This window comes from Tamandua tetradactyla, chromosome 1 (genome assembly GCF_023851605.1).
Source record: "Tamandua tetradactyla isolate mTamTet1 chromosome 1, mTamTet1.pri, whole genome shotgun sequence".
NCBI classification, from domain to species: Eukaryota; Metazoa; Chordata; class Mammalia; order Pilosa; family Myrmecophagidae; genus Tamandua; species Tamandua tetradactyla.
The window spans coordinates 2,820,713-2,835,504 of NC_135327.1; the positions used below are offsets into that span (position 1 = coordinate 2,820,713).

The window sequence follows — 14,792 nt, forward strand, 5'->3', positions numbered from 1 at the left end:
TGTTAACTTGGCTTTAACAGACAGAGGGGCACCAGGTACGGAGTCTTCGGCAGACTCTTAGCTAGGGTTTTAGTTACCTCTTATTTATGGCAGGCCATAGTGCTTTTCCATTTACAGCAGTGATAGATTTCTTTTGAAAATTAAGTTATTTTAAAAAATCAGGGCTGACCAAAAGCAAAACATGGCAAAAGTCTTCAGGATGGTATGAGAGCAGCTGGGTAGGGGAAGTCCCAGCTTCAAGCACCAGCAGGGTACCTGGGCCCACCTGCTGACCACTCCTGGCGCCCAGGAGGCGGCTCAGTTGTCCAGGAAGAGGCTGGACAGGTTTCTCCGTTTCAGTCTCTGGCCAGACCAGGTGCATAGGAAATGGCACCGCCGGCTTTGCTGCCCGTTCCCGCGGGTATCCGCAGGAGCAGCGGCTTCCAGCACCTGGCTTAAGAAGGCACTGGCAGCGGGCACCAGCTCTGGCATCTGAAGCAGAGCAGGGCCTTCAGAGCAGATTGCTTTGTCTTTGTACATGACAGACCTATTTCAGCACTGTCAGGCTTGCCAGCTGTACAGAGCTCTGCTGCCAGCTCTGAGCACCGGTCTGTGGCTCACACATGCCTGTGCTAGGAGGGACGATAGCTGTGGCAGACATTGCAGATTGTCCCCCCATCTCCACCTGCCCCTCTTCCTTGGCACGGAAGCCCTGGTTTCTGGCCATCTGGGTTGCCCAGGCCGAAGGCTGCATTTTCCAGCCTCTTTTGCAGCCACATGTGGCCAGTGACCACATCTGGTCCCTGGAAGAGTGCTTTGTGTGGCTCCTCAGACCTGTCTTTCAAAGGGGGAATCCTGCCCCTCTCCATGCCCTGCACCCTCTCCCTGGCTGGACGCTGCAGTGGCATGAGGGTTTTGATCTCATCGTGAGATGAGATCGTCCTGGTTTAGGATGGGCCCTAAATCCAATGGTATGTGTCCTTATAAGAACAGAAAAGAAGACAGAGGTGGTTGTATAAGACTGAGGGAGAGACTGGAGTTCTGTAATCCCGAGCAGAGGAATGCCAGGTGGCTGGCAGCTCCCAGCAGAAGCTAGGAGAGGCATGGATTCTCCTTTAGAACTCCAGAGGGAGCCAACCCAGCCAACACCTTGATTTCAGACTTCTGGCGTCCTGAGTTTTGCTCGTTCTTGTTTTTTAATATAGCTTTTCAGGCAATAAATTTCCCTCTTAGCACTGCCTTTGCCACATCCCATAAATTTTGATATGTTATGTTCTCATTATCGATCATCTCCAGATATTTACCAATTTCTCTAGCAATTTCTTCCTTGATCCCCTGATTATTTGTGTGTTGTTTAATCTCCATATATTTGTGAAAGCTCTGGTTCTTTGGTGATTATTAATGTCCAACTTTATTCTGTTATGATCAGAGAAGTGCTTTGGATAATTTCAATCTTACTGAATTTATAGAGACTCAGTTTGTGCCCCAGCATATGAGCTGTCCTGGGGAACGTTCCATGTGTGAGAGAAGAGTGTGTGTCCTGGTGTTCGGGGATCTAATTATCTCGACATATCTATTAGAGCTAATCCATTTACCCTGTTGTTTAGGTTCTCTGTTTCCTTGTTGATCCTGTGTGGGTGTTCTGTCTTTAGAGGAGAGTGGTGTAATGGAGTCTCCACTGTACTGGTGATTTGTCTGTAGCTCCCTTCAGTTTTTCCAGTATGTGCCTCATGTACGTTGGAGCTCTTTGATTGGGAGCATACACGTTTGTGATTATTTCTTCCTGGTGAATTGTCCCTTTTATTAATATGTAGTGTCCTTCTTTGTCTCTTATGACAGCTTTACATTTAAAGTCTGTTTTGTCTGGTATTAGCATAGCTACTCCTGCTTTCTTTTGTTTACAACTTACTAAGAAGATCTCTTTCCATCCTTTCACTTCCAGTCTGTGTCCTTGAGTCTAAGCTGTGTCTCTTGTAAACAGCATATAAATGGATGAGGTTTTTCATCCATTCTACCAGTCTGTATCTTTCAATTGATGAGTTTAGTCCACTAACATGCAAAGTAATTACTGTAAAAGCAGTTCTTGTCCTTTAGTTTTTGTCAGATCTGTATATGATTTTCCTTCTCTCCTTTCTTTAAATTACCTTTCCTCATATTCTTCAATTCCGTGCCCTTCTCCAGACCTCCCTCTCCTGTCTTTTATACCAGCCGACAGGGCTCCCTTTTAGTATTCTTGTAGGGCTGGCCTCTTGTTCACCATTCTCTCAATCTTTCTTTATCTTTGAGGATTTTAGTCTCTCCCTCCACTTGGAAGGATAGCTCGGCTGGAGGAAGAATTCTTGGCTGGAAGCCTTTCTCCTTCAGGATCTTGAATACCTCACACCACTGCCTTCTTCCCTCCGTGGTGCCTGCTGACCGTCTGAGGTCGGTCTTGCGTGTCTCCCCTCGTGTGCAGTGACCGCTTTTCTCATGCTGCCGTTGGGACTTGGTTTCTCTTCAGCACCTGACGGTCTGATTAGCAGGTGCCTGCAAGTGGGCCTGCTCGGAGTTATTCTATTTGCAGTTCGCTTGGCCTCCTTGAAGTGCATGTTCATGTCTTTCATAAGGGTTCGGGAGTTTTCTCCAACTGTATCTTCAAGTAACTTTCCCAACCCTTTATCTGCTCTTCTCCTTCTGGGACTCCAGTGATTCTAAGGTCCCTAAGGTCCAGTTGCATTTTTCCATCATTCTTTTTTTAAGATTTTTTTAAAATTATTTATTTATTTATTTATTTATTTATTTATTTTACATGGGCAGGCACCGGGAATCGAACCTGGGTCCTCTGGCATTGCAGACAAGCATTCCTACCTGCTGAGCCACCGTGGCCCTCCCTTTTCCATCATTCTTGCCATTTGTTCTTTTGTTCGCCCTAGTTCAGCTGTTCTGTCTTCTAGCTCGCTTCTTCTTCCATCTGCTTCTTTGGATCTGCTATCGGGTGTCTCCAGTATATTTTTAATTTGGTCTACTGTATCTTTCATTTCTGTGAGATCTGCCATTTTTCTGTTTAACCTAATGAATTCTTCTTTATGGTCTTCTAGTGTCTTTTTTGTTTTTCTCTTGTGTCTTCTTGCTATCCTTTATTTCTTTATAAATATTCTTGAGCGGTTGTTCCATGTTCTGTGCCCTCTCTGGAATTCTGATTTGGTCACTTGGGTGGCCATTTCTGCTTGGATCTTCATGTGTGATTTTCTGTTGTGTTTGAGGCGTTCGATTATATCAATGTGGTTGTTTTGCAAGTTGGTTTCCTTCACTGTCTAAAGTTTTGCATTTACTTGGTTTTTGCTGAATGTTCCCTTTTGCATTTTGTTGGTTATTCTCCACTAAATCAAGGTCTGGATCTTATGTTGGGGATAAAATCCAACTTAAGGGTCTATTAGAAGCTAGGGTGGGTGCACAGGTACTGCAGTGGCAGAATTGCTGCCCTCCACGGGGAGACCCAAGCCTGACTCCCAACCGTGCGCACGCACACAAACACACATGCACACACACAGAGGACGAAGAAAAGAAAGAAGCGACAATAATAATGTAATAAAAACATGAAACACAAAAACAAGAACAACAAAATACACCTCAACAGATGTAGGCCCCAGAATCAAAAGGAGACATCCCAGGGTATATACTGGGAGTGAAGTCAAGCTCGTGTCCCCCAAAGGGAGAGAAAATTTAAGGGAAAAATAGTAATACTAATAATACAAGTAAATGAAATGGGATAATATGTGAAATAAAAAATAGAAAAGAATAAAATGCAGTTATACTAAATGTCTATAAAACAAAAATTAAAGGTGTAGGCAGATAAAAAACTGAAGTCCTGCCTGCACTGAGCCCTGCCCCCCAGCAGGCGGCGACCGCGAGGCTCCTCCTCCCACAGGCCCCCCCTCCCGTCTCGTGCAGCCAACTTGCGCTTAGTGCCTCTGGCCAGCAGGCGGCGCACCCGAGTCTCCTCCTCTCTCAGCCCCGCCCCTCCTGGCTGAGGCCACCGGAGGTCGCGTGCTCAGCAGGGGAGCTGCTCTGCCCGGGGCTGGGGTGTGGGGTGGGGGTGTGTTGGCCTGTCTCTGCCAGGGGCACTGGGCAGCCGACCAGCGCCTGGGGAATCACCTGATCCGCAGCACCTGTGGGCCAGCTGTTCCTGCACCAGCCTGGTCCTCACTCCCTGCCCACTCCATCCCCCCCTCCCCGAGGCCTGGCCCCCTGGTAGACGATTGGCCCGCCTCCGGTCTCCCCACGGGTGCTGTCCACTATGACCGCAGGGAGGTTCCCCTGCCGGCAGCTGGTCAGCTCCCCCACATCGCACCTCCCCGTGCACCGCAGCCCACCCAGGGGGGTCCTGGTCATCGACCCCCTCGCTCTCCCCGTCGGATCCTGCCAATGCCCTCCCTCCCAAAACTACCTAAAGACCCTCCTGGCTTACTCACACCCCAGACCACAGCTCCGGTCACTCCCTGAGCCCTGTCTTGTTTCAGGGAGCAGGACTGAACTCTCTCCAAATTGCTCTGCCTTCTTCTGTCCATTCTAGTGTGCATATTTTTAAAGGCACGCATGTACTACAGTTTCTATTCCTTTGATTCATTTTTTTGGCGTTTTGAAATCACTAACATTTAAACAGTGCAATTTTTACATCTCCTCTGAAGGTGACAGGATACTGGTCTAATACATTGTAAACATCTTTCCACATCTTTAATTTTTGTTGCCTAGCAAATATTCTATATTTATCTCACCAATCCCCTACTGATGGACAAACAGGCTGTTTTCAGTTCCTCAAATATTGCCAGGATGACCATTCTTGGGTTCACATCTCTTGTGCACATTCCTTGTGTCCTTAAGGTAAACTGCTGTGAGTGGAACTGCTGGGTCAAAGCAAATGGACCCTTTCAGGCTTGTGAAATGCAGCACCGTTTGAGTGTGCAGCTCATCTCTGCCACAGAAGAAACCAACTGCATTTTTGTGGCCCTTACTTAGTAAGCAAAGACCTACATTTCCTCCTCCGTTAGTGTCAGGCTGTGAGCAGGCAGCAGCCTGTGGGTGCCGGCTCCTGTGCCTCCATCCTGAGGACCAGGCTGGTGCAGCTGACACTAAAGCCCCAGGTTTCCCCGGCACCTTCATGGGTAGGCAAGACAGAGCTGATGCCTGCCTGCTCTCTCAGCCTCAGATATTCATGGAGAGGCCCCCACTTATGAAGCGCGCACTGCCCGACGTAACTGCATTCCCTCCCGGCTCCCTGCTGCCTTTCAGGGGTTGACGCTGTGGCCATCTCTGATCTACAGATAAGAAAACTGAGCATCAGAGAGGTAAGGTGGCTTGCCCAGTGTCACAGAGCGAGCAGGAGCCCCAGGCTCACGTTCTGCGTGCTTGTGCCTGGTCCCAGGTTAGTGTCCGCCCCACCGTGACCAGGGCAGGCCAGAATTACCCTGTCTTGAAGAGGGTTTAAGGCAAACCCAATGGCAGCATTTCTCTGCCAGCAGCCTCTGCTGAAAGCCCATCAAAGCCAGGGAGCAACTTACTCTCTACGAGCACAAGGTAAACTAGGGCCCTACACCTTCTGGGCCTCAGTTTTGCCATCTTCAAAACGGGAATTTGATGAGAATACCTCCCGAGGCACAGCCCATCCGGCCACAGCCCTCCTCCCAGAGCCTGCCGGCCCAAGCATCCACTGGGGGCACGCTGTGCAGAGCACACTGACCTGGGGATTCTGCTTCCAGGGAGTCCCCTTGGGTGTCACTGCCTGCACGTGTGCCGGGCGTCCACGGCAGTACAACACTCGTGATGGCACAAGACTGGAAACAGAGGTTCCACCCATGCAAGCGAAAGCTTTATAGATATTTTTGATATGGAATGCTCTAGAAAATATAGTGTTCAATGAAAAAGTAAGACAACATATGTGCTGTATCATTTATGCAAAAAGTATATACATGTGTTTGCTTGTAAATGCATGCATGATCTGGAAGGATCCAAGAACACGTGATAGTTTCTGGGGAGGGAAACTGGGGGCTAGAGGATGGCCTTGGGGTCACTTTCCATTTTGTGTACTGTGCAAGGATTATTTTCAACAAGTAGTTCAAGGAAGACCAGCCCTGAGCCTTGGCTTCCAGCCCCAAGGCTCTGCCGGCTCGGCCCGCCTGGGCCCCCTGCCCCACGGCACAGCAGTTCCCGTGGTGGCCCAGTCCAGGCCCTGTCGTCTCCCTGAATTCCCCTTCCCAGGAGAGGGGCCTCCCAGAGGGCCTTGCTCCGTCAGCTAGACCAAGGTAAGAGTGAAGAGGCATCCTCAGCCAGCTTCGTCTCACCCTAGCTCCCCTCATGGGCTGGCTGGGGGGGGGTGGGGGGGGGAGCTTCACCTTTAACCCCTTCAGCTTCCTGACTGCTCGGGAGCGCGCCTCCCCTATGCCCTTGACCAGGGTGACAGGAATGAGTGGAAGCCCTCGGCCCCGCCCACCCCAGTCCCAGCGCGTTTGCTGGTGGCTCTGTGCTCAGCACCGCTCTGCTGGCCAGCTGGCCGGCTGCAGGGGCCTGGGAAGACCCTGCTTCACAGTTGTCCTCGCCCCCATCACCTGCCTCATTCCTGACACGGAGACCAGGTGCCAGTTACCGTTTGTGACCACACTTGCATTTTTTGAAAAATTATTTCCCTGACCCTAGATCTCTGTCAAAAGTGCAAAATGCTGCTACAACATAGATGAACCTGAAAAACGTGCTGCGTGAAATAAGCCAGACATGAGAGGACAGACTTGTGGAGTCCCCTCCTACGAGGTATCTCGAATAGGCAACTCCAAAGAGACGAAAGCAGACTAGAGAGCGCGGGCGGGGCGCGGGGCAGGGCAGCGCCTGTTCCAGGTGCAGAGTGCCCGCCCGGTGGGCGCTGGTGGTGGGGAAGCCCACTGGCCAGAAGGGACACAGGCATCGTGCGTGTGGGGCGATCACTGCGGGCAGCTGTGCCTGGGCGCCGCGGCATGTGGGAGCCTGACGGGCCTCAGGCGCCCCCTGCCCACCCTGCCCCCTCCTTCTCCATCCCTGCCTGACCCCGGCAGGCACCTGGCCTTGCGGTTTGGTCCACAGAAGGTTCTGGGTTTGCTTGGCCCCCTGCCTCACTTCGGCTCTGAGGCAGGTGTGGGGGGGCCATGGCAAGGGACCTAAGAGGCCCCACGCCTGGGGTCAGGTCGGGCCCCACCGGGCTTTGCTCTCCTCTCCCCGCCTTCTGCGGGGGCTGATCGCCTGAGCAGCTTTGTGTGGCTTTTGGGGGTGCGTGGGCGGGTGAAGCCACTAAGCCACGCTACCCCCATCTGGTGCCACCTTCTCCCCAGGCCCCGCAGGGTGGTGCGCCCGCTGGAAGGAGGCGGCAGGCCCTGCCTGGCCCTGGGAGGCTCGCGGGGCTTTAGGCTGACCGGCTGCTGGCAGCCGAGGCCCAGCGGCGGCCGGTGGGGGCGGCCGGGAGTGTCAGCCAACCTCACCTGCTGCTCTGCAAGGACCCAGGCCGGCCTCAGCCGGGTGCTCCGCTGGCACCTGAGCCTCGGGTAAAGGAAACAGGCGGCTCAAGTCAGCAGTGTCCACTTTTATTACTAAATAAATAAACAGACGCCCAGTGTCCTTATAGCTTCCCTTCCAATCTGAGTTCCTCAGCGCCGGGAGGGGAAGCCGCAGGCAGCCCTGGGGGCACCCCCCGCGCCCTGTGCCCTGCCGGCCGCCCCCGCCCAGGTGCAGCCCCATCCAGACGAAACAAACAGATGTCACCCAACAAATGCCCATCACGACCCACTCAGTGGAGCATGAGAGAATAGGTCCGACCTTCCCACAGCTCCTTAAAGCAAACAAATTCGCTTTTACAAAAAACTTACCAAAAAGAAAACAAGCTTTTGATGACCTTGAGAACAAACCAAGTTCTGCAGGAGCTGTGTCCGCGGGGGCAGGGGAGACTGGTGGCCCCCAGAGCCCCCATCACCCCCAGAGCCAGCCGGGGCCTCGCTGACAGCCCTCGGGGGTCCCCGGCCGCGAACCTGCGTCCGCCAAGCTCGTGTGGAAGAGCCGGGAGGAGCCCAAGGGGGGCACAGACCGCGCCCCCACCCCCCCAGTTCACTCTTTCCCTCGGGGACTGGGCTGCTTAGGGCGGGCTGGGCGAGAGGGTGATGGGTGGGGAGGGGACACCGGGGCTTCCTTCTTTCACCACCCTGGCTGCTGACCCCGTGTCCGAGGGACACAGGGGCCTATAAGGAGGGGCGCGTGGTGCCTCGGCCTCTCAGTCTTGCTTGTGACCACGGCGCTCCCACCTAAACCTTGCCCTGGGCTCCTGGTAGAACAACTCCAGCACTCTAGGGGGCATACCAGGCACGGCTGAGATTTGGGGTCCTACCCCCTGACCTGACGGGGAACACAGGCTGGCACTGAGAGCCCTAGGCAGTGGCACACGACTGTCCTCCCCGCACCTGGCCCGGCCTGCGCTCCCCTTTCCCGCCCCCGAGCAGTGTGGGAGCCGGGCTGCAGCCCCTGAGGACCCACCTGCCGCCTGGGCTCCATGGGCCCTGAGCCTGCAGACGGCATCCAGGCCGTGGTGTTGAGGGGCGGCTGTCTCTCAGCGTGCCCGCGTGTGCACGGGCGGTGGGCGAGGCAGGGCCTCATGGCTGACTCCACGCACTCGGGTACTGGCAACGTGCCAGCCAGGCCCCACTCCTTGGCCACCGCCCGCCAGGGCCTGCCAGCACACCGCTGTGGAAGAGGCGCTGGCTGCGCTCCGGGCTTCACATCTACCTCTGCGCAGAGCAGCTGAGCACAGACGGGAAACAGGGACTCCGGCCAGCCCACTGCAAGCTTTGACCTCTAGGGACCCAGGGAAAGCCACCTCCTTTCTCTGAGACCCGACACCCCAAGCCTCAGGGGGTGGCTGTTCTGAGGGACTCTACACTCACTCACGGGGTTACAGAAAGTACGGGGTTTATCCCAGGAAGTGGGTCAAACTGCAGGGCCTGCTGTGGAAGGGCCACTGGGGGTCCTGGGGTGGGGGCCCACTGCTGCAGGGTCCCCAGAACTAGCAAGGCACCCACTGCCTCCCACCCTTACCCTGCTGCTAAGTAGCACCACCTCCTCTGCATGCTGCAATGCTCCTATCCCATGGCCTAGATGCCAAAGAAAACAGATATGCAGGAAGTCACGGTTACTGTTATTCCCAACGACATTTGAAAATAACCCACTAGAAAAATATTTCTGTGGCCCTCTTCCTGCCACATATTGTAAGAAAACCCTTTGCTCCCCTCCCCACAGTGCCCTGAGGCCACAGAGGCTCCCTCAGCCCGCAGGGGTCACCAGAGGCCCACGGGTTAGCGGTGGCGCCCCCCCTCCCCCCACCAACCCTGGGACCCCACTGCCCGGACACTCATGGCTTCCCCTGCCCCTGGGGCAGTGTCGACTTCAGCTCTGGGTCCTTGGCCTCCAAGTCTGAACTGAGAAGTTCCTTTCTCTTCATTGCTTACAAGATCCTGGCCAGTTAGCAGTTTGCAAAGCCATTTACACCTCTGAGATCAGACCCTCACTTTCAGGGAAGGACTTCCAAGCTGAGTGTGCAGGACAGCCTGTGAGGACAGTTCTGCTGGCCTCGCGTCCCCCAGAAGCCAGGCTGGCTCCCCTGAGCTGGGGGCAAAGGGCCTCCTTGCTATTACCTCGTCCTTTCAAACTAAAAGGAAATGATGGGGGGCAGAATTGCACAAGACTTTGCTCCTTCGGTCGGAATATAGGTGGAATAAAATCATCTTGATTTGGCTTAAATTATGGGCTCAAGGTGGCAGTACTGTTGGGTGTGGATTTACCATTCATGCATAAAGAGGCAACAGCACTTCTGCCCATCTGGCCTCACCCTGACAGCTTACAGAAGGGGCCCGCGTGCCCACAGCTCAGGGCCTGTGGCTCCGCAGCCAGGCCTCCTGCCCGTCAGGAGCTGTGCCACGAGGGATGAGGCACGAGGCAGAGGGGGTGGGACGCACTTGCCACCCGCCCAGCAGCCTCAATGGCCCTCAGGGGCTCACTCTGTCCCCACAGAGAGCTGAGGACAGGCACGAGTTAAACTGCACCACAGGGCTGACCCCAGCACGTGACCCTGGGCCACGCATGGAAGGTCAACGCCTAAGAGGCTTGTTAAAGGGCAGCTGATGAGAGGACGTGAAACTCAGGGACATGATGGCAGCTCCTTGCCCGGAGAGGCCGGGCCCAGGAGAACGTGGTGTGTGTGCGTGTGTAATACAAGCACTCTGGGAGTACGTGTGGGGGTAGCAGCTGCTCGGGGATGACAGGTGGCTCTGAGCTCTGGCTCCATGCACCTTGGTGGGGGTGGGGGGTGGGGGCGGGAGAGGAGGTGCTCCAGCAGTATGGGTCTGGCCCCCAGCCTAGTGCTGTGCGCTGGGATCCTGGCACTGGGGGCAAATGGGACCTAATACGGCAGGGGAACGGGGGAGAGGGAAGTGGGAGGGCTCTCCTGTTAGCAGTGAAGGCGGCAGCCGGTAAATGGTGGGCAGAAAGCACAGGGCCCAGGACAAGGGACCTTGGGTCGGACAAGAAACAAGAACAGAACGGGGGGAGACCGTGGCAAGGGAGGGGCTCAGATGGCAGCGGGTTACTGGTAGCTCTCCGACTTGGTAGGAGTGCCGAAATTTAGTGGCTTGCAGCAGAGGCCCTCTCTCTCTGTCTCCCGCTAGAGGGCACTCTGACCATAAGAAAGGTCGGCGTCCCCAAAACCCAGCAGGCAGCTGCCAATGGGGTTCCAGGGCCTGTGAACCCAGCGATGGGCGCCAGTGTGAACAGTCACCTTCCAGGGAGCGCTAGGAGCTGCCGCCACCAGGAACACGGCCAGGGATGGAAAGGCTGCCCCTGTTTTTCTTAGGGAGGGCAAGAAACATCCCAAAGGGGAGTGTGAGGTTTTCCAGATTGCTGGGGCTGCTCCTGGGTCAGACTGCTGCAGCTGAGGACACATCCTGAGGACACAAAGCCGCCATTCCAGCAGGGAGGGCCCCAGAGGCCACTGCAGGGTGATGACGAGGGCAGAGGCTGGGGAAGGGCAGCCACCACCTGGGAAGGAGCGACCTCATGCACAGGCCCGGTCACATGGGCCCGCTGCTCCAGACAGGCCCTGGACGGCCCTCCTCCGCCTAGGCACTGCCACCCCAGCTGCAGGAGCAGAGCGGCATGTCCCCTGGGACAGGTGGTCGCTGCAGCGCGGGGCTGAGAAGCAGCAGGACGCCGGTATGGAGGGGACGGGACGCTGCCAAAGGCCTGCAGCTCTGCAGTCTCCCCGGCCGATCACAGCAGCTCCTGCTCGTCGTCCTCGGAGCCGGAGGGGCCCTGGCGCACCTCCTCGTACCACTTGTTGGTGAGGGACTTCATCTGGATGCGCCCGTGGTGGAGGTCCTGGGTGGGGACACAACCCAACCTCCTGTCAGCCAGCCAGGGCTCAGCGCCAAGGAAGGGAGCATGCACGTGCATGCGCGTGTGTGGACACAGGCTGGGGTGGAGATGACAGTAGCCGTCACCCAGAGGCTGGATGGCGACATTAAAAACATGGCCTCTGGAATTGGCCCCACCTGGACTCTGGCCCAGGTGCACGTGCAGCGGCTGTGTGACCCGGGCGGTGACTGCACCTCTCTGGGCCTCCCTAGCTGTCAAGTGCGCTAACAGCAACAGCTACTGCACAGGTGACAGGAGGCAGCGCCTGGTCCACAGGGAGGGCTCCCACAGTCGAAAGGAGGAGCACAGGGCTTAGGAACGAGGGGGAACAAGCAGCAGGGGAAGAGCCCCGCCTGGCCGTGCTGCGCCCCACGGCCAGCCTACCCTCCTTGCACCTTCAGCCAAGCAGGCCCAGGCTCACCCAGGGACACGGACCACTGTCTCCTAGAGCTGCCAGTGCCCGGAGGCCCGGCCCCCATCCACATTCAGATGCCGGCCAGCGTCCCGAGTCTGGAGTCGCTCGCCCAGGAAGACCAAGCTGGGTTTGGTCTACTATGAAACCAGCACTAAACCTGGCCGCAGGGGAAAAGCAGCAGATGCCGTGTGCCGTGTGCCACGTGCCACGGGCACGCCCACCCTGCGAGCTGGGAGAGGGAGGAGTGGGAGGGGTGCTGCTCCCATGACCTGTGTCCTGGCCCCCAGCTCCCCAGGCTGCCACTGCAGGCCCTGAGGGTGGGTGGGGTCCTGGTGTGCGTGGTGGCTCTACCGCAAGGGCCCCGGAACCCACCTCCTGGGTCAGCCTCCGCGTGAAGAAGGGGTTCAGGTACTTGGCATCCAGCCACATGAAGCCTTTGAGGTCCTGCCGCCGGACGTAGTGGGCTTCATACTCCTCCTCCGTGAGCTCCGACAGGTGCTCCGACTCCACCGTGTTGCCCTGGGGAAGGGGTGGGGCTGGGGTCTTCCTGAAGGCCCCGCCCCACCCAGCCTCTGCCCGCTGGCCACAGAGGTATCCCGCCTCTGGGCCACTGCCGTCAGCCCAACTGCACTTTCAAACGCGCGCAGGGCCTCTGCGGGCAGCAGATGCCCCTCCTGGGAGCCCCGAGGGGAGGGAAGATGGCCAACTAACGGGAACCAGGGCTCGGCTGCTAAGCTCTTGTGAGGATGCCAACGTGCAACCAGGCCACCTCGTCAGCAGCCAGGGAGCAGGGGCGGCTCTATCTGCCTGAGACTTGCTACGGGTGGTTGTCACAGACAGGTGTCTGCCACCAAGTCAGTGCAGGGGAGCGGAGGCGGGGACACGCCACGCAGGAGCTGTGGACGGATGACGAAAACCACCGGCATGCAGGGGAGGTTCACTGTGGACCCCATGCCTCACCCAGGCCCTGCACAGAGGCGCCTAGGGAGACAAGCACCCCAGCCTCTGCAGGAGCCCCCGCCGATGGAGTGTGCACACGGGCGGCCTGCTCTGACGAGGATGCTGGGAGCTCAGAGGAGAGGACACCTGCTGACTGTGGAGGCAAACAGGGTGGGGGCAGAGGGCGGTTTGATGCTGTGGAGAGTGGACTTCAAACCTGGGGTGCTTGTAAAAGCGAGCGGCTGGGCCCCCTGCAGCGTTCCCACCCAGGAGCCCTGAGATGGAGAGAAGACTCTGCAATTCCGACAGTTCCCCAGCTAGGCTGCTGGCCCAGCAACCCCACTAGGGGAACCACAAGGAGGGTGAAGAGCAAGGGCTCTGGAGTCTAAATCTGCTCCTGTCTCCTGACAGCTGGGTCCGGTATTTGGCCTCCCTGTGCCTCAGCACTCTCACCTGCAACCTGGGATATCAGAGTAGCTGCTTTCACAGCTTTACTAGGGGGACAGGCCTCTACCACCAAAGAGTGTCGACGACTAGCAGTTGTTCTCTTGAGGCAGCACCCTGGTTGAGGCAAGGGGGAGAGCGGCCGTGGACGCAGAGGCGGCAGGGCTGGGGAAGCCGTGGCCTCCAGCGCAGCTGGGCCCCGAGCAAGTGCTGCCCCAAGTCAGGGTCTTGCCTGTCTCTGGTCAAGAGCAGCTCTCTCACAGCCTCGACAGGGCCCGACAGGAGGTTTCTGGTAAATGCTGAGGGGCGTCCTGAAGCAGAACCCCCCGTCCTGGGGCCCGGTGGTTGTGTGATTACTGGCAGGGAGGACAAGCTGCTGGGCAAAGCTGGGGCGGGTGTGCCGGCCGCGGTGCTCTGTGCTGAGGCAGTGGGCGGTGGGAAGTGTCCACCCAAGGTCTCTACAGCGTCACTGGGCCGAGAGCTGGCAGACACCCCACTCCCAAGAGCCATGCTTCGGCGCTCAAGCCCCCCGCCCCCGCCCCTGACGGGTAACTGGTTTGTGGTGGGGAGAGGGTGTCGGGGCACCCTAAAGTGTCTCTGCTTCCAGGCGGTCAGCAGCCAGGCCCGCCCGTGGCCCCTTTCCCGCCTGGCGGCCCAGCACCAACCATCTTCTCTGTCTTGCTGAGGTTCACATCCTTCCTGGTCCTGCGGCGCGCCCTGGCGTCCTCGATGTCCACCAGGCGGATGAGGGGCATGGTGCCGCCGCCCAGCAGCAGGATGGTGAAGAGCACCAGGACGATGGTGGTGGTGCCCACAAGCTGCCGCTTCTCCATGGGCTCCAGGTCCAGGTGCAGGCTCAGGGCGTAGGGGATGGCACCCCGCAGGCCTGGGGGCACGGAGCAGAGTGAGGGCAGAGCAGGGGGCGGGCAGGGCCACTGGCGGGTTCTGCGGGGACTGGGCACAGCTCCTGTGTGTGGATGCCCCACCTCGAGCCTGAACTCAGCCTGTGAACACACCCACCTAGGGTGGGGCCTGGGTAACACCTCGCCTCCGTCTCCACTTCACAGGGTCACTGAGGTCACTGTCCAGGCCATGGGGCGCCACGTGGGAACATGTGCAGGGGTGCGTGGGGCATAAGCCCTCGAGTCACATCCAGGAACTAACACGAGAGCGCGTGTGGCTTGCTGTGTGCCAGGCCCGGTGCTAGGTGCCTGTGTGCACAGTCTCTCGTGACCTTCCCAGACTGTTACGTTCTTTGGAGGGCCTGGCAAAGCCACAGGCTGGGCAGGAAGGTACGCTCAGCCCTAGACCATGAGATTGCAATGTCTCCATGACATCAACGAGCAGCTAGAAACAGGCTGTGGGAGTGTGGGGACTCGCTGGAAGTCACAGCCACAGGATGGGGAGGCTTGCTCAAGAACGTGTAGAGAACAGTGAACAAAAGCAGGGTTGGGACCGAGGGGCTGGGAAAGGGCAAGCTGGTCAGGGACCTGCGGAGGCCCCGAAGGGAAGGAAGGAGATCAGGAGCAAGGTCCTGAGGCCAAGGGAAGAGGGTCTCCAGTCGGAG

At 57.3% G+C, this 14,792-nt stretch overlaps 1 protein-coding gene across 4 annotated transcripts in view; it reads right to left on the reverse strand.

Annotated features, from left to right (window-relative positions):
• Window positions 1–10,964: 10,964 nt before the first annotated feature.
• The window catches only part of SLC9A8 (solute carrier family 9 member A8), a 96,298-nt gene continuing 92,470 nt past the window's right edge, over window positions 10,965–14,792 (reverse strand). For all 4 annotated transcript variants that reach the window (XM_077167024.1, XM_077167016.1, XM_077167007.1 and 1 more), the window contains 3 exons: window positions 13,891–14,111; window positions 12,215–12,361; window positions 10,965–11,391 (listed from right to left, as the gene is read on the reverse strand). In XM_077167024.1, the coding sequence (XP_077023139.1) occupies window positions 11,284–11,391; window positions 12,215–12,361; window positions 13,891–14,111 (476 nt within the window). In that variant the 3' untranslated portion in view covers window positions 10,965–11,283. The remainder of the gene's footprint in view (window positions 11,392–12,214; window positions 12,362–13,890; window positions 14,112–14,792) is intronic.